Genomic DNA, 26,002 nt, shown 5'->3' on the forward strand with positions numbered 1-26,002 from the left:
AACAAGTCGCCGCAGCTTCCCACTGCGGCTGCGGCTGCCAGGGCGCCTGCGGGCCACGCCTCTGCGGAGCCCGGCCGGAAGTGCTCCCGCCTCACCTTTCCCCCTTTCCACCTTCCCGAGGTGCGTCCTTTCCAGCCCCGGCGCGTTTAGCAGGGAAGGACCTCAGGGTGGTGGTGGTGGTGGTGGTAAGGGGGACTCTTTTTACGGTCGGACTCAAACCGGAAATTGTTTTCCTAGCGGAAACGCGGCGGAGGAGGCGGCGGCTTAATCGGAGCGGAACGTGGGTTGAACGTTGCGAGCCGAGTCGGGTGGAAGCTCAACCTGGAACGGGAGTTCGGCCCGACCGGGGACGGAGGAGTGTGTCCCGAGAAGGTAAGAGAGAAGAGGGAGTCCATTTCCTTGAGGGGTTAGAAAAGGGATGGAGAAGGGGGGGGGAAAGGCGGGCTAGTGATTGGGGAGCAGTCGTGCTGCACGTACCCCCGAGAGGTAAACGCTGAACAGAAACCAGAGTTTTGTTGCCGGGGCCGGCGGGGTTCCCGGGGCGCCGCGGGCCGGCCTCGTGCATCGGTGGCCTCGCCTCGCTCTGACCGGGAACGTGCGAGATCCCCCCCCCCCACCTTGTCCCCGAGGGCCGGCGCGGACGCGAACGAGGCCCTTGTGCAGGTTTTCCACGTTAGGCACACTGGGCGGTGAATTGCCTTTGAATCAGTCGCCCGCCTCCCGCGGTGGCCGGGGTAACCGGTGCTGTTCTGCACTGGCAGGTACCGTTACGACCTGTAGAATGTCAGTTGCTTGCAGAAGGGACTGCAAGTGGGATGTGAGCCGAAAGATACCGGGGGAGCGGCGGGGGGACGATGTGGAGGAAGACAAGCCTGCAGAACTTGGTTAGCTTCGCTGTGCATGGTTCTGGCTTATGTCATCTTAAAGTCTCGTTGAGCTGTTTGCATGCACTTTTCCTATGATCGGGTTGGATTGGATAGTAGGTGATTTGAAGACGCGCAGTGAATTAAAAAAAAGAGACGCATGCCGTTTTGTTCGTGATATGGAAAGAGTAAAGGAGTTAGAAGAGTCTCTAATGAATGCCACAAAAAAATGATTTTTTTTTTTTTTTTTGGTTTTTCGACGTAGGGTCTCACTCTTCTAACCCAGGATGACCTGGAATTCACTATGTAGTCTCAGGGTGGCTTCGAACTCACGGCATTCCTCCTACCTCTGCCTTCTTAGTACTGGGATTAAAGGCGTGCATCCGCCACGCCCGGCTTGGTTTTACTTCTTGAAGAAGTGGGAAAGGAGAGTTGATAAGGACGGTGGTGCCCTACGCCTTTAATCCTAGCACATGGCCAGCTGGAAGCTCTCCTTGAGTTTGAGGCCAGTCTGGGGCTACAGGGTGAGTTTCAGGTGTGTCTGGGCTTGAATGACACCGTGTCTGGAAAAATAACCAAAACCAAACAACAACAACAAAACCACTTTCTTGCCTGTTTGGAAGACTCAAGGGCCAAAACTTACATAAGACACAGGGAGGAGGGTCGGGTTACTTTTGAAGGAGGATAATGAATGTCGCTATTTCTGGACAAAATGAATTTTAAGAACCACCCCACGATTTTGTATATAATACAAAGTGAATCGTACCTTAAAAAAGACATGGAGAGCCTACCTTGCTGCATTTTTTAAAAATATTTTTTATTTTATTTTTATTTTTTTCATTTTTCGAGGTAGGGTCTCACTCTGGTCCAGGCTGACCTGGAATTAACTCTGTCATCTCATGGTGGCCTTGAACTCATGGCAATCTTCCTACCTCTGCCTCCCAAGTGCTGGGATTAAATGTGTGTGCCACCACGCCCGGCTTTGGCTTTTATTTATTTGAGAGCGACAGAGAGAAAAAGAGGTAGAGAGAGAGAGAAAGAGGCAGAGAGAAAGACAGAGAGAATGAATGGGCATGCCAGGGCCTCCAGCCATCCAGCCACTGCAAACGAACTCCAGATGCATGTGCCCCCTTGTGCATCTAGCTAACATGGTTCCTGGGGAATCGAGCCTCGAACCAGGTCCTTAGGCTTCACTGGCAAGCCCCTAACCGCTAACCCATCTCTCCGGCCCTTGATACATTTTTAAAGCAATTTTCCTTTTCACTTTTAATTTTTTTTAATTATTTTTTACTTATTGAGAGGGAGAGAAAGAAGCAGAAAGAGAAGCAGATAGAGAATGGGCACACCAGGGCATCTAGCCACTGCAAACAAACTTCAGATGCTTGCGCCATCTTGTACACCTGGCTTATGTGGGTCCTGGAGAATTGAACCTTGGTTCTTTGGCTTTGCAGGCAAATGGCTTAACTGCTAAGCCATGTCTGCAGCCCTTCATCTTGAAAAATACCTTATTTTTATTAAGTAGAGAGAAAATGGGAGTACCAGGGCCTCCAGCCACTGCGTGTGCCACCTTGTGCATCTGGCTTTATGTGGGTACTGGGCAATTGAACCTGGGTTTTTAGACTTAACAGGCAAGCACATTAACTGCTAAGCCATCTCTCCAACCCTAAAATAAATTTTCTTTGGGGATGTTTTCTAGTCAGTATTCTCCAAACTTATGGCTTTTCCCATTAAAATGTTAGGTGATGGTATCAGGATAGCAGATTAAAGGTTGTTGCAGTCAGGTTTGCATTGCTGGCAGTAAACACCTAACCAAGAGCAGCTTATGGGGGAAAAATGTTTATTGGACTTGAGGGGAAGCTCCATGATGGCAGGGGGAAATGATGGCATGAGCAGAGGGTGGACATCACTTGTGGACAATAGCAACAGGAGAGTATGCCGAACACTGGCAAGAGGAAGCTGGCTATAACACCCATAAGCCTGCCTCCAAGAATACACTGCCTCTAGGAGGCTTTAATTCCCAGATTGCCATCAGCAGGGGACCTAGCATTCAGAGCACTTAGGCTAAGTTTATGGGGGACACCTGAATCAAACCATCACAAAGGCCCTCCATGGTTTATTTCTGTACTGAAAAGAGGAACCATCTGAAACTAGCTCCTGGATCCCTTAGTTTTAACTTTAACATTTTATTTACTTATTGGAGAAAGAGAGGGGCAGAGAGAGAATGAGAATGTATGCACCAAGGCCTCTAACCATTGCAAATGAACTCCAGGTGCAGACACCACCCTTTGCATCTGGCTTTCTATAGGTTCTGGTCCTTAGGCTTTGCAGGCAAGTGCCTTAACTGCTTTGCCATCTCTTCAGCCCTTAGATCCCTAAGACAGATGGAAAATTTAATCAACGACAATTTATTCAGTACCGTACCTGTCCCCCCCCTTTTTAAAAATATTTATTTATTTGACAGAGAGTGAGAAAGAGACCGAATGGGTGCGCTAGGGCCTCCAGCCACTGCAAGTGAACTCCAGATGTGTGCACCCCCTTGTGCATCTGGCTAATGTGGGTCCTTTGGCTTTGCAGGCAAATGCCTTAACCACTAACCCATCCCTCCAGCGCCCCCCCCCCCCTTTGAGATAGGATCTCACTCTAGCCCAGGCTGACCTGGAATTCACTTTGTAGTCTCAGACTGGCATCAAACTTGTAGAGAAGCTCCTATCTCTGCCTCCTGAGTGCTGGGATTAAAGGCATGTGCCACCACGCCCGGTAACTTTCCCCTTAGAGAATGAATGTCGTGAATGATGCAAGGTGTACTGCATATTTTACACATAGTTAAGTCACACCAAAGAGTGACTGTAACTTGTGTAGTATCATTTCATTCTTAGAAAAATCAGTATTTCCGATAAATTTTTGGATTCACATGTGCAGGTGTGTAGCTGATCCTTTTAGTGTTCTGGAGCTCTGTAACATTGACTTTTAACCTGTGTCCTGGGGGTGGTTTGAATGTGTGTCTCCCATAATAGCCTTGGTGTATTTGATTACAAAGTTAAGCTTCCTGCTTTAAATCTCCAGTAGTCAGCTGGAGGAGGCACTGGGGGCATATCCCGAGGTCCAGCCCTGTGGTTTGTTTGAGGGTGGACCTTGATTTCAGCCAAGAGGTGTGTGGAGAGTAGTTTTGAGTGCTGGCAGGTTGATGGTTTCTCTCTTCTTGGATCAGTGAAAGCCAGCCAGCTTCTGCTACTGTTGCTGGTGGAAGACTAGGCTCTGTAAGCCTGAAATACATCCCTTCCCTAAGCTCTGTCTGGTTGCATGTTCATCCCAGCAGCATGGAGCTGACTGCAGCTTCTTGTAGCTCCCGTTAGTAATTAAGTTACTAGTAGAGCTAGCAGAGGTAAGAAGTTACTATTGAAATGATCCTCAAATGAAGTCCCCAATGTGCAGTGGCCTTCATTATAGCTGGTCCTTGGGGTGCCCTTGCCTTTCTGAGGGCGTTGGGTGGTATGTGGACCCATAGTGTGCAGGCCAGTCCTTGCCCTGCAGTGAGCGCTGTAGCTGAGAAACCCTGTCTTAGGGATCTTTCTTCAGGAGTAGGAAAGTCACTTCCTTTCTTTTTTGTTGTTATTTTTTAAGGTAGGGTCTTGCTAGCCCAGGCTCACCTGGAATTCACTATGTAGTCTCAGGGTGGCCTTGAACTCATGGTGATCCTCCTAAGTGCTGGGATTAAAGGCATGTGCCACCATGGCCGGCTTTTTTTTTTTTTTTTTTTTGAGTTACAATCTCATGCAGCCCAGGCTGGCCTTCAGCTCCTGTGGCCTCTGCCTCTGGAGTACTGGGATTAGAGGCATGTGCCACCATAACCTGGCTTGACGTTTTCAAATGCATTTTTTTACTTTAGAAATCCCTTTGACTGAATTGTATGTGAAAGAATGTGATAGAATATCGTAACTAGTTTTTATACGGAATCTATGAACCATATAGTTGACCTAGAATCCTGGATTCTTAGGTTTTGGAAAGATGTATGCTGGAAGCTACAATGTTTTTGCTAGGTAGTAAATATGCCTCTGCTCACAGGTCCCCTATATTTGCTATTGCTGTATTTAAACTGTATATATATGTAGCTGGTTATGATAGCACACACCTTTAATGCCAGCACTTGGGGAGGCAAAGGTGGAGGATCACTGTGAGTATGAGGCCAGCCTGGGACTACAGACTGAGTTCCAGGTCAGCCTGGGCTAGAGTGAGACCCTACCTGGAAAAACAATAAATATATACAATCTACACCTAAACTGTTCCTATTTTTTTCCTCATGTAGAACTATCATAATTTTTTATTTTCATAGACCACAATATGAGTGGGATCATCCAGTACTACTTCTGTTCCTGACTCCTTTTGTAAAATTTTAACTTTATTTTGCATGTGAGGCGTATGCATATGTGTGCCGATGTGCGCGCCCTGTGTCCCGTGCATACAGAGGCCAAGGGAAGACCTTGGGCGCACTTGCCAAGGCGCTTCCACTTCCCTCCCGCAGGCAGAAGATCTTCCTGAACCTGATGCTCCCTGTTTTTTTCTGTTAGACTGACTCACCAGGGAGCCCCACTGGTCCCCTGTCTCTGCCTCCTCTCAGTGCTGGGGTTAGAGGTAGGCGTGACTGTGGCTGGCTTTTTACGCGGGAGCTGGGGCTAGAACTCGCGTCCTCATACTTGTACAGCAGTGCCGTTGCCCACTGAGCAGTCTTAGCCATGGTCCCAACCGTCTCATCCTTTGACTCCTGACTGTGATGCTGCTCCACAAGACTGGACTCACAACAAGTGCGCCACATGTCGTTTGTACAGATCATCTAGAAGTAATATAAATTATTTACAACTTTAAAAACATAGTTCCAACCGCTGAAGAGCTTATTGGTGGTTGAAAATGGTAAGAATGAAGAAATTTGATCTCTCATTTCTGCCAGTAGTGCAGTAGACCAGGGATCTTTAAAAGTACATTCACTGTAATGCTGGCATGCTTGAAATAAGTTTTTCCAGCTGCAGTTGGTAATTGCTTTAGCCAGTATCTGCTTCTGCTACAAGCTTTGTTTAATTGGCTTGCGAGTGACTTATGAAATTGTGTCCTGTGGTGGTTCTGTGCCCTCTCGCCATACATTTGCTCAATATCTAAATGCATTTAGGTATTTTAGTGTCAAGGTCATGGTGTTAAAATATGTTTATCCTGGGACAAATAGTTCCAAATGTACTTAATATCTCTAATATAGCAAAGCTCTTTTTTAGAGTAAATAGGATTTTTACTTAATTTCTGTTGACTTTTTTTTTACAGGGTTCATTGAAAAATCCTTAGTGATATTGGCATGTTTCAAGTGACATAAATTAGCCAATGACTCGGAATGATGGACTCTCTGAAGAGTGGAAATGGTTTGCCAGTGATTGGACCAGGGCCTGGCATAGGGAGAGCCTCACTTCCCATGCTGGGGTACTTGGGAAAAGTTAGTGAACTTATTTTTTGCCTCAGTGCAAACTTGTTTTTTCTCCTCCTATTTTTGAGATTTAAATTCAGTTTTAATTTTACCATGCTATTAAAAAAAAATCCTATATCTTCCACGGAAATCTTACGGTGATGGCGAAAGATTGTTAAAATGTGTTTACCTCTTTGTGTTGTTGATATGTAAAAGTTGAAATTATTCTATTTGGATCTTATGGTTTACTTTTATTTGAAAGTAATGCACATATATTTCTCAGGCAGTTGATAAAACCTTTTCTTATGAGTGAAATTGGTGCTATTTTAACCCTTAAATTTTAATATTTAAAGCTCTAATGTAGTATTTTCTGCATATAACTGTTTAAAACCTTACATGTAGTTTTTGTTTGCTGTCTGAAATTTTGCCAGGACACTTCTAGTTCAGACTTGTCATTTTAATTTTTTTCTGGTTATACCTCCAGTTAACTTTTTGTGGCTTGATATAACTTAGAAGTGTTTCTGTCATAATTTGCTTTACTTCTCTTGTAGAGCTATGATTCAGCTAAAGCAGCACCAGATGGACTCTGCCCTGCGTGTAAAGAGAAGGGACAGTTAAAGGCCCTGAAGCCTTACCGGATTAGTTTCCAAGAGTCCGTCCTCCTGTGTGAGGATCTGCAGGTAAATATGAGTCTCGTGGAGTATGTAGGCTTGCGCCTTTCGCTTCTGAGTCTGTTCTTTCAGTTTTTACTTGGTATTTTTTAGAGTCTAGGTTTTTGATACATTATCTGAGTTTGCTATTTTCTGTTTGGATTCCCAAGTTACTGCCCATGATTTGTTGTCGACTTGTTGGGAACATTTAGCTACTAGTCTCCAATTTACTTGGAAGAGTAGTTTGTCCAAAAGCAACGGGTATGCTCGGGGATAAGTTCTGTGTACCTAAAAGCTTTAAGGGGGTGTAGGGATGGTGGTGTCTGCCTGCCACCCCAGCCTGTGCCACGCTGAAGCAGAACTGCAGCCTGTGTCCACAGTCAGACCTTCGTCAAGGAAGACAACGCTGCTCTTGTGATTTAGTGCTTCACATTCACTGGTGCACCTCACATGCGAACACTTACTACGTTTTTCTAAACTTCTATTTATATCTTTTTGTTGTTCAAGGGGGGGTCTTACTCTAGCCCAGGCTGACCTGGAATTCACTATGTGGTCTCATAGTGATCCACATACCTCTGTCTCCCGAGTGCTGGATTAAAGGCATGCGTCACCACACCCGGCTTGTAATTTATATCTTAACCAGAGCCCCATTTCTGCTAAATGAAAGAAACAAGACATTTCATAGTCGATTGTACAGTACAGTTCATATTGTCTGAATGTAATTTCATAAAAACAACTGGGGAGACTGAGAAGATGGCTCAGTAGTAAAAACGTTTGCTGTATGAGCCCAAGGACCTACGTTTGGATCTCTAGCACCCACTTAAGTGGACACAGCAGCATGAAACCATACACGATCCCAGTGCGAGGGAGGGGGAGACAAGATTCCTAGGACTTGCTGGCCCTCCAGCCCAATTAGTTAGCTCTCGGTTAAGTACAAGATCTTATCTCAAAAATAAAAGCAGAGGGCTGGAGAGATGGCTTGGCTGTTAGGGCACTTGCCTGAAAGCCTTAAGGACCCAGGTTTGGTTCCCAGTCCCCATGTAAGCCAGATGCACAAGGTGGCACATGTATCTGGCGTTCATTTGCAGTGGCTGGAGGCCCTGGCATGCCCATTCTCTCTATTGTTCTGCCTCTTCCCCTGTCTCTCTCTCTCCTTCCCTCCTCAAGTAAATAAGTAAAATGTTTTTTTAAAAAAATGTAAAGGCAAGTAAGGTAGATGAAAGGTTCTCTGGGATCTAGGACAGTGGCATGCTCCTAGAATCACCGTACTTGGGAGGCTGAGGCAGGAGAATGACCATTTAAAAAATACATACAGTTTATTTGCAAGCAGCGAGACTGACAGAATGGGTGCAACGGACCTCTAGCTTGCTGCAAAACAACTCCAGATGCACGGGTTACTTTGAGCATCTGGCTTTATCTGGGTACTGGAGAATTAAACTCAGGTTCTTAGGCTTTTCAGGAAAGTGCCTTAACCTGTGAACCATCTCTCTAGCCCCAAGAACCACCATTTTAAGGGCAGCCTAGGTAAAGGTCCTATTTTAACAAGAAGGAAGGAAGGAGGGGAGGGAGGGAGGGAGGGAGGGAGGGCGGGCGGGCAAAGTGTTAGGGAGAAAAACATAAATAGTGGGCACTGGAATGTCAGGGGAACAGTTTGCAGTATAGAGTAGTAAGAGGAAGGCTTCATTGAGAAAGTGAAGTTTGAAGGCTGGAGAGACAGAGAGGGCGGAGTCTTCTTGGCACAGGAGTGCCAAGCACCAGAGAGGTCCTGAGAGAGTTGTGACGCCTGCCGTGTTTGCCGCTGTGGTGAAACCAGCAGAAAAATGGTTCAGTGAGAATCAGCCTAGAAGAGGATCAGGAAGATTAGAGGGCTGGAAGAACTAGGGTCTTGACATCTGTAATTAGATCTCTGGCTTTTATTCTGGGTGAGATGAAATCATAGCAGGGATGTTGGCAGACAAGTAACATAATCTGAAAGGATCACTCTGGCTGCTAGGTGGAAAATATGTAGTGGGCAAGAAGTGAAGCTGGGAGTTAGGCTGTCTTTCCCCAGTTCCTATTACACAGCTAGAATCTCTAGCATTTTCTGAATGGTAGTGCTTTGAGTTATGAATGGGATGACGGAGGGAGGAGTCTGTAGAGAGGCTAAGGATGGGCTCTGGGGTCTGTCACCAGAAAGAGCAAATGATTAGAGTCTTGGAACTTCCAGCCCTACTCAGGATGGGGGTGCTGCTGGAGATGAAGTGCTGGCAGCTGAGAGCATATATGATGAAGTCAGGTTGCTGGAGGCGGCAGGAGTATGACGGCTGATGTGCTCAGTAGAGTGAAAGGGCCACAGCATCCCTGTGCCGTGCCATGTCCCGCGTTAGTCACCTGTGCCTTTTATTGTACCCTTTAGAATAAACTAGGGGTGAGTTTCCTTGACTGCTTTGAGCCATTCTTGAATATTAATTGCATGCAAGTAGGGGTCATGCGAACCTCAGTTTGTAGCCACTTCACTAAGAGGACAGTAGTAGTGCCTCGAGTTGACAGTTGGCAGTCTACAGAGGGCATGGCTTTTAGAACACTCATTTGATAGCCCTTTCAGGATTACTTGGTGTCCAGGTAGATTGCATTAGGTTTAAATCATAGAATAGAATAGTTGGTATATTCTGGAGAAGTGACTACTGATGTGGGAGCTAAATGTCTTGTGTGTGCATCTGGTCACAGAAGAGCTGAAAGCTTGTGAAAATGCAGGAGAAAGGAAACAAGCTTGGTTTTTCCCCTCCAGACTAGGGGAAAGGGTAGAGGCAGAGGTGGCAAGGCATGCTGTGTTTATACAGTTGTCCCTTTGTATCTGCGGAGTGGTTTCAGGACTGCCTTTATTTTGTATAAGGGATACTTATAAAATGGAGTAGTGTCTTAGTATTTTCATACAATGTATGTACACCCTCCACTGCCCCTTGAAATCACTTCTAGATTACTCATACCCAATGCAGTGTAACTGTTGTGTAGTGTGCTGTATTCTCTAGGGAATGACGAGAAAGTCTGCACATGTTCAGTACAGACACAGCCATTGTAGACTTAACTGCATAGTGATCACGTCCTTGAATGTGGAGCCCATGGAAACAGAACATGGGGCTGCCGAGGGCCTCCTTTAATTTGAAGGTAATGTCAACAGGATTTGCTGAGGGATTGGGAAACACGATGGGAGAAGAAGCAAGGATGGTTCCAAGCTGTTTGGCCTAAACAATGAAAAGAACTTAGTTGCCAATTACTGAGCTGGGAAGGACTGGGAAAAGCCATATTTGGAGGAAGATCAGGATAGTTGCAATTGGGACCCGTGGAATGTACAATTGAATACACATGCCTACCAGGTAGAGAATCTGAGAACGGAGATAAAGGTATGGTAGTCATGAGCCTGTGGCTTCTGAGTGACCTTGAGTGTGGACAGAGCCTGAAGACTGAGCCTGGAGCCATCAATAAGAGGGAGGTTAAGCGGGCACAAGACTCTGAGAAGTAGACAGCTTGGTAGGACAAAACCAGGAGGGAGCGTGTGCTCTGGAAATCTCATGCAAAGAAGGGTGGGGAGGTGTTCTTACCTAGTGCTATGTATTGCTCAAGGAAGGCGGCAGAGGGCGTGAGGGTTCTTGGAGACTTGGGTAAAATTAAGTAGGTAAGCATGATTCATGTGAACAGGGAAGGAAGGTTGAGAAGAACAAATGTGAGAGAGAAGGGTATTTGGGTGGTGGTGGTAGTTTGTTATTATATTTGAGTTGGTAAAAATACTGGCATAATTGCTTGCTGGTTGTATCTGTCAGAAGGGAAAGTGGGCTGGGGCGTGCTCCTGTAGCAGAGGGTGGACTGTTGTGTCCAAGGAAGGCATGGATTCTAGGAACTTGAGTGACGGCTCACTCATAACAGTGGACATTAGAGAGATTGTACTGATGAACTCGGGAAAGAGAAAATCGTGACTCCCTGTCCCGTTTGAACCACACATTAGTATTCCGAAGAGTTCTCTTCTTAGAAATTTTATTTATAATTTCCACACATGTAGGCAATATACCAAGCTCTAGCTTGATTTCTCAGTGGCCTATAGACCAAGCTTGTGGAATCTTCTGCAATAGGGAGTTACTATCTAGTTCTGGTGAGCAACTAAGAGTCTTGGCAGTAGCCTGTAGTGTTTGTGGGGACATTAGCATCTCCCTGACCAACACCTGGAAGGTATCCCACCCCTGCATGAAAAGTTCGAAACAGTTTATAGCTTCTCAGCATATTATCCATGTTTCGGGAATACTTCTGCCCAAACTAGGTCTCCAACCACTGCTAATGGACTCCAGATGCATGCACTACTGGCTTTATATGGGTACTGGGGAATTCAACCCAGGTCATTAGGTTTTGCAGGCAAGCATCTTAACTGTAACTGCTGAACCATCTCTCCAGCCCCAAATTCTTTTTTTAATATTTAGCTAATGAACAAGTAGGTTTCCATGTGGCTTATTCATAACGTCTTCTATTTTCATTAACCCTTGTTCTACTCCCTTCTCTCTTTCATCCCCTCTTGACTTCACTTAGACCGTGTCACATCAGTATTCTGCCCCTCTACTTGCATATTAGGAAGGTCTCACTCTAGCTCAGGCTGACCTTGAATTCACTATGAAGTCTCGGGTTGGCTTCGAACTCATGATCCTCCTACCTCTGTCTCCCGAGTGCTGGAATTAGAGGCATGCACCAACACTCCTGGCATGGTTTAATATAATTTTGATTCTTTGGGGTGCTCAGGAAAGTCTTCACTGCCTTCAGCATCTGCTGGAACAGGCAGTATGCAGGGAGTCATAGTTCTGAGCCCCTCACAGCATGAGCTGGAACTCCAGCAGGAGGCAGAGCTTGTCCCACTTCCCTGGGCACCACACCTGCTGATGGCCCAGCAGAGCCAGGACATGGCTCAGCCCAGCCTGCAGAGGACGGACTGGGCTGTCTGAGTGCTCGAGGGACCAGGAGGTGGCATGTTCTTCAGTCACTGGAGGACACATGTAGCAGTCAGGTTCACATTGCTGGCAGGAAACACCTGACCAAGAGCAGCTTGGGGGAAAAGGGTTGATTTTAGCTTAACAGACTTGAGGGAAGCTCCATGATGGCAGGGGGAGATGATAGTTTGAGCAGAGGGTGGATATCACCTCCTGGCAAACTGTGATGGACAGCAGCAACAGGAGAGTGTGCCAAACACCGGCAAGTGGAAGCTAGTTGTAATACTCTACTCGGCCTCCAGAAGGCTGTGCATGTATATAAGTATGTATATGTTACGTATATATGCAATTACATATATGAAATTTGTTTGGAAGTTACTATGTAGTCTCAGGCTGGCCTCAAACTCACAGCCATCTTGTTACCCTCCACCACCCGAGAGTTGGGATTAAAGGTGTGTGCCACCATGCCCAGCTTGTTTGCACATATTTTCATATAAGAGGGTGAGTGAGTGTGTGTATTGGTGCTGCTCCAAATAAATGCCCATTCAACTTTACATGGGTACTGGGGAATTGAACCTAGGCTGGCAAGCCTTTAACCATTCATCCATTGTCCAGGCCCCAGTCAAAGGTATATTTTATTTTATTTAGGAAAGTATTTTATTTATTTATTTATTTGAGAGAGAGAGAGTGAGCGTGAGCACACCAGTCCTCCAGCCACTGCACACACACTCCAGATGCAATGTGCCGCTTCGTGCATCTGGCTTTTTTTTTTTTAACCATTATGTGGGTCCTCGGGAATCAAACCTGGGTCCTTAGGCTTCACAAGCAAGCACCTTAACTGCTAAGCCATCTTTTCAGCCCTAAAGGTATATTTTAAATGAGGGTGTTCAATTTACAGGATCTTTTAATTAATTAATTAATTAATTAATTAGCATGCAGAGAGAGAAGAGGGGGAGGGTGAAAAAAACAGGTACACCAGGGCCTCCAGATGTCTGTGCCACTTTGTGCAGCTGGCTTTTTGTTGTTACTGGGGAATCCATCCTAGGTCGTTAGGCTTTGCAGGCAAGTGTCTTTAACAACTGAGCCATCTTTCCTACCCTTATAGGTTCTTGAATTCGTTTCAAAGTATAGCATACGTAGAAATTGCCTCATACAATTTTATGTGAATAGTCTTTATTATTATTAATTTATTTTTATATATTTATGTATTGATTTTTTTTTTTTTTTGAGGTAGGGTTTCACTGTAGCTCAGGCTGACCTGGACTTCACTATATAGTCTCATGGTACCTTGAACTCAATGCAATCCTCCTACCTCTGCCTCTTGAGTGCTGGTATTAAAGGCATGTACCACCACGCCCTGCTTTCTTTTTCAATGATATATGGTGTTTTTTAAAATAGCTTTTTAATGAGACATGTGTGCCACCTTGTGCATCTGGTTTATGTGGGTTCTGGGGAATCAAATGTGGGTCTTGGCTTTGCAGGCAAGCACTTAACCACTGAGTCCAGCCCCTGTGTGTGGTGTTTTAAGGTAGCGTCTCACTCTTTAGTCCCAGGCTAGCCTTGACCTCACAGTGATCCTCCTGACAGTCTCCTGAGTGCTGATATTAAAGGCATGTACCAACACACCCAGCTAAAATTGTTTTATGTGACAGAAGCTCAAGAAGGGTAAAACTTGAACTTTGAATTTTTTTCTAGTTTTTGATTTTGTTTTTTCTTTCTAGTGCATTTATCCTTTGGGCTTTAAATCACTTAATAATCTAATTTCTCCTGATTTGGAAGATTGCCACACTGCAAAGAAACCTCAAAAAAGAAAGATTTTGGAAAATAGCTGTAAGGATGTACCTCTTTTAGCAAATTCCAAAAAGCCTAGGAATCATATTGCCACTGAGGGTGAACAGATTTGGAATAGGAGGCATGGAGAAGTGCATGATGAAGGCTCCTCGGACGTCCCAGGCAGCAGTGCTCACTCGGATCCTGTTAGAACAGCTTGTTTCTTGGAGCAGAATGAGACTTTGGACACTGGTAATGTTGACGTGACTGCGGAGGAAGATCCAGCTCCTGCTGCTGCTGCTGCCCCTGCCCCTGGGCCTGGGGAGACACGTCCTCTCACTGAACGCTCGATGGTAGAAGCGCCATCAGAGAGCGGACGCTTACCCCTTTGCCAGGCTTTGTGCGTCCAGTGGAAGAATACTCAGTCTCTCTGTTGGCTAGACTGTATCCTGTCAGCTCTGGTGCACTTGGAAGGGTTAAGGAACACCGTGACTTCACTGTGCTCCGAGGAGAAATGCATATTTTGGCGGTTATTTGGAAAATATAATGAAGCAAATAAGCTCCTTTACAGCAATCACTTGGATAGTATTAAAGGTTGGTATTGACACATTTGCTCTCACTTTTAATGATGTTACTGGCAAATTTTGTCTGGCATCATGTGGAAAAGATGCCATCGGCAGTTTCAGCAGAGTCTGTGCAAGTAGACAAGGAGGCTAGGGTAGTGTCATGAAGGTTGAAGGAGCACTAATGGTGTCACGGTTGCCTGCATGAGCAGGTTTTGTCCAAATCTGACAGTGAGGGAGAAAGCCTTGATGTGTCTTAGCCTAGAGTCTGTCACAGTCAAATCTAAACTTATTAGACTTCTAGAAATGTGGAATAAAGTAGTAAGTAAAACTCTGCAAGCCTGCCCTCTCTCTGCACATCCTTATAGTATACATAATGAACTTGCATGCATCCTTGGATTTTGCCATCTGTAGAAGGTCATTGTATAGTAAGCATATATTGCATATAACATACATGATATTTTATCTTACTGCCTCAAAGGTGCTAGAATTGGACTTGTTGTTATGCCCTATTTACTTATAAAATAGGATGCTCAGGAATTCATTTTCTAACCCAAGAACTAAAATATTTCCTATAACTTGTGTCTATGTCTCTTCCATCCCATTCCCCATTCCCACAAATGTAATTGTTATCCTTAATTTTTCATTACTTTTTAATTGTTTTTCTAAACATATGTTTGTATAGCTAAGCAATATTTTGGCAAATTTAATTTGTTTGGAACCTTTAGAAAAAAGGTGTTTTTTGTCTTCTGTGACCTTTGTCTCCTTTCCCCCATGTTGGCCTCCCTGTGAGGAGATGGGATCTTGTTATTTGCTCAGGCTTTTCTTGAACTTGAGGACTCCAGAGATCTGAGTGCTGTGATTATAGGCACCTACAACCACTCCTGGCTTTTACTTTCTATTTGTAATTTATCTATAAAGCTGCTTAACAGTTTGGTTCACTGATTTTGCTGTACAGTATTTCTGTTTTATAAGATACATTAATACTGTTTTTGGTATCCATGGGGGTTTGTTGTAGGAACTCCTGCACATACCAAAATGTTCACGTTCTTCTTATAAAATGGTGGAGTGGGGGCTGGAGAGATGGCTTAGCGGTTAAGCGCTTGCCTGTGAAGCCTAAGGACCCCGGTTCGAGGCTCGGTTCCCCAGGTCCCACGTTAGCCAGTTGCACAAGGAGGAGCACGCATCTGGAGTTCATTTGCAGAGGCTGGAAGCCCTGGCGCGCCCATTCTCTCTCTTCCTCTATCTGTCTTTCTCTCTGTCTGTCGCTCTCAAATAAATAAATAAATAATTTAATTTAAAAAAAAGAGTAAAAAAATAAAATAAATGGTGGAGTATTTTCATAGGATCCATGCATATTGACTCTGATACTTAATGGGCTAGTTCATCCTCACTTGCAGCGTTGATAATCATGTGCAGCTTTTGTGCATTAGGGATCAAATCCAAGGCCAGAACACCACCACTGAGCTGTACCTCACATATATTTAAAATCATCTCATTGATTGCTTATACCTAATGGAATATAAATACTATGCAATGTACTTATAACATGTATTATATATATATAATATAAATGTACTGTGGTATGTTTAGATAATACAAGGAAGTGTGTATGTTCATTACAAATGCTATCCCCCCTGCCAGAAAATATTTTTCTTTTAAAATATTTTATTTATTTATTTATGAAAGAGAGAGAATGGGCATGCAAGGGCCTCTAGCTACTGCAAACAAACTCCAGACACATACACCACCTTGTGCATATGGATTACATGGGTCCTGGGGAATCAAACCCCTGCCAAATATTTTCAATCTAGGGTTGCTTAGGTATTAAGGGTTGGTTTTTACCATCATAGACGTTGCTGCTGCCGTGCGCAGGTAAATCTTTTTCTCTTGGGGCCTAGTATGAGTAGGAGCATCCTCGTGGGTAAGAATAAACTTACAACCTGTAAATCTGAGTCCAGAGTTACAGATAATGCTCATTGTAAAAAGTATTTTTTTTTAGTATTTTTGAGAGCCAGAGAGAAAGGGGCAAAGAGGGGAGAGAATGGGCACCTCAGGGCCTTGTGCTCCTGCAGACGATCTCCAGATGCTGTATATGCCACTTTGTGCATCTGGTTTGACTTGGGTACTGGGTCGTTGAACTTGGGTCATTATGCAAGCAAGAGCCTTATCTGCTGAGCTGTCTCTCCAGCCTTGTACTTCCTCCTCTCCCCCCACGGTAGGGTCTCACTCCAGCTCAGGCTGACCTGGAGTCCACTGTGTAGTCTCAGGCTAGTCTCACTCGCATGGTGATCCTCCTGCCTCTCCCTCTCAAGTGCTGGGATTAAAGGCATGCACCACCACACCCAGCAAAAGATTATGTTTTGTGCTGGTTTTAATCCTCACAGAACCTACTGATAACTTTCATTCTTATAAGTATCTGTAGAAGGATATGCATTGATGAAAAATGGTGATTTCTGAACTTTTTAAAGGTGGACATTGTAAAAGAACAACTTCAGAAATATTTGCAGAGATAGAGGCATGTCTGAATGAAGTTAGAGACGAAGTTTTTACTAAACTCCAGCCCCAGTTGAGGTGCACTTTGGGTAAGTGGTTTGTGTCGCTCACCTCATGTGTTGTGCGTGCGTCATGAGGAGAGAACGTTGTTTGTGTACTTGGGGTGATGAGGTTGTGGGGCGAGAAGCTGGTTAGGTGGTGTACAGCACGGGCTCAGCCGTGCGCGCCCGCTCCGTGGAGGCGTGCAGCCTGCTGTGTCTCTTGAGAGCAGGTGCGGGACTCAGCCACGGGCATTCTAAGGTACGTTCTTGGTTGCTTCTCCAATTCTTTTCCCCAGTAGACTAATAACAGCATTTTCTTTTTTTAAAAAAAAAATTGCTTAATTTTGAGAGAGAAAGACACAGATGGAGAATGGTTGCAGCAGGGCCTTGTAGCCACTGCACATGACACGCATGCACTACTTTGTGCATCTGGCTTACTGGCACATTTAACCCGAGTTCTTAGGCTTCCCAGGAAAGCAAGTACTTTAACTGCTAAGCTAGCTCAACATTTTCTTTTCTTTTTTGGCCTTTTCCCGTCCTTTTCTTCTTTTTATTAGAAAACAATATTTTGTATTAAATGCTTTATAATAAGGTTTTATCTCTTTCAGTGTTAAAAATATTTTCCAGGTCCCTGTTCTAATAGGAAATGAGATTACTATAAATACTCCAGCAATTAACTGTGAATGCTTTTCTGAACTTAACATAGTTATTGAAACCAAATCTCCAACTGCAAAACACTTCATCAGCCTCAAATAAAAGTCTGAATTGGAGGGGTTTTTTTTGTTTTTTTTTTTAAAAAAACATAGCTGGGCATGGTGTCCTAGAGCTGTAATCTCAGCTATTCAGGAGGCTGAGACAGGAAAATCACCAGTTCAAAGCTACAGAGAGTTCAGAACTAGGGAGACCCTGTCCCAAAAATTAAAAACATCTGGGAATAATTAGTATTCACAGGTCCTGTCAGGGCCCGGTTACACCAGCCCTCCGTTACACCAGCCCCCCACCCCCACCCCAAAGAAAATGAGAACTTAGATTTCAGAAAGAAGAGTATTTCTCCCCACTAGCTCGAAATGACTTTGACATGCATGCGGTGCTCACGTGACTATACTGGGATTGCAGAGTGGAAGGACAATGGATCGTCATTTGGGTTCCTTTTACAGCTGTTAATTTTGAGCAATAATTGACCTCCCTGTTTTTTTGAAGGCGAGATGGAAAGCCCTGTGTTTGCATTTCCCCTGCTGTTAAAAATAGAACCTCACATTGAAAAACTCTTCACATACTCATTTTCTTGGGACTTCAAATGTTCACAGTGTGGATACCAGTATCAAAACAGGTCAGTTTGGGTTTTTTTTTAAGTGGATTTATTCTACTGAAATAATTCTAAGTAATATAACTTGAGTAAAATTTCTGTACTTTAACTATCTCGTCACTTCTAACCTTGACAGAATTTCCCATCACTCTCTGAGACAAGTGTCTCTTGTTATATAGTTCAAACAGGCTTGACACTGTCAAGTTGACTGCAGCCTCAGTCCTCCTGCCTCAGTTTCCGGAGTGCTGGAATTAGCAATATGTACCAGCTCAGGCTGGCCTTGAATTTGCCATCTTGTGTCCTCCTGAGTGCTGGAATTACAGATGGGGGTCATGGCTTCTACACAGGGCAGATTATAGTGCCAGAAAATGTAGGCTTTAAAGTGAAAGGATCAAAATCCCATGATTTGTAAGATTGCTTGAAGTCATTCTCGCCATGTGTGGTGGTTCAGGCCTTAATCCCAGCACTCAGAAGACAGGGAGTGGCAGAGGATTGCTGTACGGTCAAGGCCAGTCTGGAACTAGAGTGAATTCCAAATCAGCCTGGGCTATAGTGAGATTCTGCCTAAAAAAAAAAAAAAAAAAAAAAAAGCTCATAAAAGGAGGTGAGGATGCTGTTGCTGGTTTTTACAGAGCAGTCACTTGTGTGAATGACTTGGCTCTCCTATAGAAAGTCACCGAGCAAAACCCTACTGTCCTCACGCAACAGTGTGGACACCAAAGCTTTGAAGGACTCAAGCCCAAGAATACTAGTACATGGTCCAGTCTGGAGACACACTTAGGCGAGTCTTGCCTCCATGACTTTCTTGTTCACTGTGGTAAACTCCCTAATCACTGCCTGGATTCTAAATAACGTAAACAAGGTTGCTGAGTAGGGCAGCTTAACTGTAGCTTTTCTAGACTCCACATGCTAGTAGCGGGGCAGCTTTCCACTGAGTGTGCTTGGTGGGCCAGGAGCTCACCTACCCACTAGGAACGTTTCTGTCCTGGCCAAACCCAGACAGCTTACTAGTTGGTGAGGATGATAGATACGGATTGATAAGAGAGGGCCAGTGTCTTTGTAATTAACTTGACCTTGTTCCTGCTTTCCGTTACCTTTGCATGTAAAATCATCTGTGAGTTCTGGAAATGCGTACATAGAGCTAGAGAAGCCAATGCCATTTGCATGTTGTTTTGTTTCTTTAAAAGCAAATATGGAGTCAACCCTAAAATGAAGTGCCATTTTATTCCAAAAAATTTTTATAATACTTTATTTATTGGAGAGAATGGGCGCACCAGGGCCTCCAGCCACAGCAAATGAACTCCAGATCAACGTGCCACCGTGTGCATCTGGCTTATGTGCATTCTGAGGACTTGAACCTGGGTCCTTAGTCTTCACAGAAAAGCATCTTAACCATTAAGCCAGCCCTATTCAAAATACTTTAATGTTGTAACTTAAAACACTTCCTGGAGCTTGGGAAATGGCTCAGTGTGGAAAGTACTTGTCTCCAAGCATGAAGACCCAAGATTGACCCTTATTTCCCATGTAAATGCCTGGCATGGTGGTGCCTACCTGTAATCCCAGTGCTGGGGCGGCAGAGATAGGGAAGCACTTAGGCTCACTGGCTGTCTAGTCTAGCCAGATGGGTGAGATTTGGTTCATTGAGAAACCCTGTGAGCCTCTGGCGCACACCCACCCTCCCACCCATTTAATTTGGTTGTGTACTGTCCTGACAGTTCATTGGTTTTAGTGCCATATTTTTGCCAGTAATTACTAGGTATATTCTGGAGACAGTTGGAAACCTGTTAAAAGTCAGCGTTTTCCCACTTCCCCATCAGCATTTGTTATGGAGGTAATATATAACTGTTGTTTTAATTTAAAATATTTTTAGTGTGCTATAGAGATGGCTCATTGGTTAGGTGTGCTTCCTGTACAAGCATGAAGGTCTCCAGCTCAAAAACACAGCAGGCAGAAGAGCAACGGAGCTGGATAGCGGACACCCCGCTCTGGTCACTGCACAGGCGAGCACATGGTGTGTCACAAGAGCACGTGGAGGTGCACACAGCTCTCACACACACTTGCTAGAAGTGAAATAACTGTATCAAAGTAGATACAACTGAGGTGCAGTGTGCATCTTTTCCCCCCCCAATTTTATTATTTGCAAGCAGAGAGAGAGAGAGAATGGGCATTCCAGGGCCTCCAGCCACTGCAAACGAACTCCAGATGTGTGTGCCCCTTAAGCATCTGGCTTACTTGGGTCCTGGGGAATCGAACCTGGGTCATTTGGCTTTGCAGACAAATGCCTTAACTACTAAGCTGTTCTTCCCCTTCGTGTACATCTTTATCTTTTCGATGTATCTTAGATGACTTGCTATCAAGTTTCCAGACTAAAGTCAAAACTGGAACTTGTATAATTTGTGAAAAAGCAGAGTTCTACAGCTGATACTTTCTATTTCTTTTTTTAATATTTATCTATTTGAGAGAGGCATATAGAGAATAGGCATGCTAGGGTCTCCAGCCACTGCAAATGGAACTTGACATGCATGTACCACCTTGTGTATCTGGCTTATGTGGGTCCTGGAAAAACAAACCTGGATCCTTAGGCTTGGCAAGCAAGCTAAGCCATTTTTCTAGCCCTGGTGCTTTCTGTTTCTAACAGACCAAGAAAATTAAGTTCTATTTCTGATTATGTCATTTGGCTGTCAGTAGTGGTTAGCCAGACTGAGTTGAATAATGGGTAAGCACTTAATTTGACAGTTTGAAAGTGAAGATTCTCTCCTCAGGGGTCTCTTAACTCTATAGGGCAGTTAGTAATGTCTCTGCTCGGTAGTTAGAATGGGGACTGATCCTGGCATCTGGTGATGATCTGACTCTCCATCAGGGTACAGAATATGGTCTCTCAACAAAGAACTATGGTGTTGAGAAACCCATATTACCATAAAATATGGCCAAGCAAATGAAAAGGTGAATTTAAACATCAGTTTAAAACAATTCAAAGAAATTTAATATAAGTGAAGTTAAGTTGTGTCTTCTTTTTTATAGGTGTATGAAGAGTCTGGTCACCTTTACAAATGTCATCCCTGAGTGGCACCCACTTAATGCTGCCCATTTTGGTCCATGTAACAGTTGCAACAACAAATCACAGATACGGAAAATGGTATTAGAAATGTGAGTTAAAATTGTCTTGTATTTTTTAGAGTAAAATGAAGACATGGTAATACTTTTTCATGTGTTAGAATAGAAATGGGTAACTCCAGCTTACGTCTCAGAAGTGAGCTCACGTATACTTACTACTGCTTGTCCCAGGTGAAATTACATTGTAGCTGGTGTAAGATGATTGTCTGGGCTGGAGGGATGCCTTAGCGGTTAAGGCACCTGCCCACAAAGCCAAAGGACCCAGGTTCAACTCCCCAGGACCCACATTAAGCCAGATGCACAATGTAGCACATGCATCTGGAGTTCATTTGCAGCGACTGAAAGCCCTGGTATGGCAATTCTCTCCTCTCTTTCTGACTCTCAATAAATAAATAATACATAATAAACAGTATTTTTTTAAATATGATTATCTGGCCCCACTCTCCTGCTGTATTTCTTTTTTTCTCCCACTGGGGATATTAAATTTTTTACCTTTCTGTCAAGTGCTTGAATTCACTAGAATTGTGGGAATCTACTTAATTTCAAGAACTAATAGGATTTATAGATGTGCTGGTGGCTCATCTCTGAATTTCCATCACCCCTGATACTGATTACTAAATCTTCACTGTTGTCCTCGTTACTTTGCTCTTTACTGGCACCAGACATCTGGCAAGCAGCAGCGTGAGGACAGAGCTTAGGGAGGTTCCTTCCGTGCCGGGGTGGCACGGCAGCAGGAGCAGGGGGACCGCTGCTCTCATCACATGCACATTGGGGAGGCAGAGGCTGAATGGGGAGCGGGGCTGAGCTAGGAAACTTCGTGGCCTATCCCCAGTGTCCTGCTTGTACCTCCTTCAGCAGTGTTCCACAACCTTCCCAACCACGCACCATCTGGGAACCACATGGAGACATTGCACATTCATACCACACTATCATCTTGTAAGCTTTCTGTTGCTACTTAGCAAGTACGTTTGTATTGTATTTTGCCAGCTGTTCTTTCTGCTTTTTGTCCTTGGTGGTTGCTGGGGATTGATCTGTCTGGAGAATAGAAGCTGGGGAGGATCACCAGTTGCTCTTCCCAGTGTTACCACAGCCACCATCTGCTTACACTCGCGGGTCATTTCCATATGGGGCAATTTGTCTCTTTGTTAGTCTGTTCACATATAACACATCTTTAGCCTTCACGTGCAGTCCACTTCTAAGGAAATGAGCTGTAATTTGATGTAATAAGCTGCCAGTGGCACTAATATCCGATGCCCTCGGATGTAACTAGGGCTCCTGAACTGTCCCCGGAGCTGGGCTGCAAGCCCGCGCCCGCTCCCGCCTCCGCTCTCCTTGTGAAGCGCTGTTGCACTGGGCTCTCATTCACGCCCCTGCGTGGGAGGACACACTGGGTTTATCCAGAACTCATTAATTGCAATACTGTTAATATACACTTAATGTATATAATTGGTCAAACAGTATACATAATAGAATTTATGCTGTTTTCATAGTCTGTTACATTCACTCATTTTCCCACAAATAGTTTAAATATTTAACATTCAAACATGCAAATACCTCAAAATCTGTAGCCCCCTTTTTTTTCTGTAAACTTTGTTGATTTCGATTCTAGTTTCCCAGGCTGTTACATTGGGTGCTCTCCGAGTGCACACGTAGTCCTTAACTCTGTAGCCCCAGCCCATCTTCCATAGCATCTGTTGCCTAGGAATGCCATATGCCTGGCTCTGTAGCCCTCAGGCCATCGCCTGCTCTGTCTTGCTGCTAAGTATTTAGAGACTTGTGGCTCATTTCCTTTCCCTTCCTTGGTCCTTGTGGACAGCAGCCTGTAACCTGCCATGGTCCTAAGCTGTCCTTGGTAGCATCTCAGTGGGAAGGAAGAGCAGCTGTCTTGACTAGGAGTCTATAACCTGGTTTGGCCATCTGAGGCCCGGTTTTTAAGAGTGAATGAGAAAGTATGGGCATGCCAGGGCCTCGTGCCACTGCACATGAACTCCAGGTGCATGTGCTACCAGCCTGGTCCTGGTCTGGAAGTGTTGGGGCTCCTCTTGGCAAGCTGTTTCTTTGGTGGTGAACAGTAGCTTGTGGCTGCTTGCTGTCCTGCATGGGACCATCGGATTGCTTAAGGCTTTTAGTGTATATAATTTTATGTAATGTCTATATCCGTTTTTTCCTCAAATTTGAAGAGTGAAGATAGGCTAATTTATTCAATTTGTTAACTGGTTGTATTGTAGAATATCCTTTTTAAAATCTTTTATTGGCAGCTTCCATATTATAGACAGTAAGCCATGATAATTCCCTTCCCTACTTTCCCCCTCACAAATTCACCCTCTGTCAAATGCCCTCCCCCTCTCAATTAGTCTCTTATTTATTTATTTTATTTTATTTTTCAAGGTAGGGTCTCACTCTCTAGCCCAAGCTGACCTGAAATAATTCACGATGTAGTCTCAGTGGGCTCGAACTCACAGCAATCCACCGACTTCTGCCTCCCAAGTGCTGGGATCAAAGGCGAGCACCACCACGCCTTGCTCCTTTCCTCCTATTACGAGGGTTTTGTAAGTAGTAGGCGCTGTGGAGTCATGGATATCTAGATCATTATGTGCCTGGAAGAGTTCGTTCTTTTCACCTCCTCTTCTGCAATGGGCCATGAGCCTTGGATGGTGTGATAGAGAAGTCTCTGCTGAGCACTCCTCTGTCACTTCTAAGCACAGTGGTGCCATTTGAGTCCTCCCAGTGGTCACCATCATCTGAATAGAGAAGCTTCACTAAGCAAAAGTGAGAGTAGCATTAATATATGGGTATAAACATTAAGAAGAGTTCTTACAGAACAGTTTGGTAAGCATAACATAGGCATTTAGCCGTACAAGAATATACTTTACCCCACTCCCACTCCCCCCCCCCCCCCCCAGGGTTCATGACTGCCCCTGCCATAGGTTTTTGACAGGGTTTTCAGTACCAAGCATGTATTCTCTCCCATGGAATGGCCCACCAGTCCAATTAGAGAGCAGTTGGTTTCCCCCATAACAGACATGCTGCTATTGTACCAGTTGGCCGTTTGGCTGGGCTGGCCAGTCTTAAGGCATTCAATATCCACAGCTATTTACCACCATTGATAACTTCTCTCTTTCCCATAGGGCTGCATGCAGTGTAGCTTTTTCCAGCTTTCTGTCAGCTGGTCCACAGGGAGGCGGTTTTCAGCTCATCTCCAGCTTCATTTCTCAGTGACCTATAGCCCAAGCGTGTGGAGTCTTCAGCAGTAAGGTCTTACTACTAGTTCTCATGTGAAACCAAGAGCCTTGTAATGGCCTGTAGTGATTTGGGGCCATCAGGGACCTCCCTGGCCAACAACTCACTGGAAAGTATCCCATCCCAAGCACTGACATTTTTCTAGTCAAAACCTATGTCATGTACTCTCTGGCTGGCCTCGAACACAAAGTGATCCTCCTACATCTGACTCTGCGGTGTTGGGACTAAAGGCATGTGCTACCACGCCTTTAAATTTTGCTTTTAGCCTTCCTCCCTTCCTGTGACCTCACTTAGGCTGTTGCACTCCCAGTATGTGCTTATCTACTTACATACATATATACAGTATTGTCTCCTAAAGTCCTGCCCTGTCTTCCCTCCCTCCTCATGGCCCCTTTCTAGCTTTCAGGCCTCTGCTACTGGCTTTACTCCAACTCACACAGCAGTCCAAACAGTGGTAGCTGGGACCCACATGTGACAGAGAACACGCAGTGTTTGGCTTTGGGCCTGTGTGATGTCACTTAGTATAACCCTTTCCAGCTCCATGTATTTGTCTACAAATTTCACTGTTCTTTACCATGGAAGAGGACTTCATTGTATAAATGTACCACATCTTCATTATCCATCCATCAGTTGAGGGATGTAGTGAACAGTTCCTTATTATTTGAGAGAGGAGGAGAAAGGCAGATGGAGAGAAAGAATGGGTGCGCCAGGGCCATCAGCCACTGCCAACGAACTCCAGATGTAAATGCCACCTTGTGCATCTGGCTTACATGGGTCCTGTGGAATTGAACCTGGTTTGCAGGCAAGTGTCTTAACCGCTAAGCCATCTCTCTAGCCCAGCATTTGTTTTCTTGATAATAAACATTCTGGCAGGTGTGAAATGGAATCTCAAAGTAGCTTTAATGTGCATTTCCCTGATGGCTAAGGATGTAGTACTTGTTTTCCATGTTTATAGGCTGTGGTGGTTTGATTCAGGTGTCCCCCATAAACTTGGGTGTTCTGAATGCTAGGTTTTCAGCTGATGGAGATTTGAGAATTAACGCCTCCTGGAAGGGAGTGTGTTGTTGGGGGCGGGCTTATGGGTGTTATAGCCAGTGTCCCCTTGCCAGTGTTTGGCTCAATTTCCTATTGCTATTGTCCACCTTATGTTGAGCAGGGGTCTCATGCCATTGCTTTTCCCTTACCATCATGGAACTTCTGTTGTGCATCTGGCTTACATGGGTCCTGGGGAATCGAACCTAGGTCCTTTGCTTGTAGGCAAATGCCTTAACCACTAAGCCATCTCTCCCGCCCTATATTTGTATTTTCTATGATGTAACTTTTACATAAATGGAGGTGGAAGTGAGACACTTATACTCCAGTTTGTTTAGTGCAGGGTGCAGCTGCTCTGTGATGAGAGACTGACTGTTAGGGCCCTTCCCCCCCCCCCCCCCCCCCCCCCCGGCTTTAGTGGCAGAGTAACCCAGTCAGCTGCCTGCCTTCCATGCACTTCCTGAGATCCGTCCTTACGACAGGAGTTTGGCCACTTGTGAGGTTGACTGTCCGTTGAGTCCAGTGTTTTGCACTGCTAAAGCCG

At 44.8% G+C, this 26,002-nt stretch overlaps 1 protein-coding gene across 1 annotated transcript in view; it reads left to right on the plus strand.

Moving 5' to 3' along the window:
* The first annotated feature begins 226 nt into the window (after positions 1–226).
* Positions 227–26,002, plus strand: part of Uspl1 (ubiquitin specific peptidase like 1) — a 30,534-nt gene continuing 4,758 nt past the window's right edge. The window contains exons 1-7 of the mRNA XM_045154571.1: positions 227–372; positions 6,168–6,333; positions 6,855–6,983; positions 13,618–14,260; positions 16,701–16,814; positions 17,967–18,096; positions 21,094–21,219. Of these exons, the coding sequence (XP_045010506.1) occupies positions 6,235–6,333; positions 6,855–6,983; positions 13,618–14,260; positions 16,701–16,814; positions 17,967–18,096; positions 21,094–21,219 (1,241 nt within the window). The 5' untranslated portion in view covers positions 227–372; positions 6,168–6,234. The remainder of the gene's footprint in view (positions 373–6,167; positions 6,334–6,854; positions 6,984–13,617; positions 14,261–16,700; positions 16,815–17,966; positions 18,097–21,093; positions 21,220–26,002) is intronic.

Source organism: Jaculus jaculus, chromosome 7, assembly GCF_020740685.1.
Source record: "Jaculus jaculus isolate mJacJac1 chromosome 7, mJacJac1.mat.Y.cur, whole genome shotgun sequence".
In the NCBI taxonomy this organism is placed as follows: Eukaryota; Metazoa; Chordata; class Mammalia; order Rodentia; family Dipodidae; genus Jaculus; species Jaculus jaculus.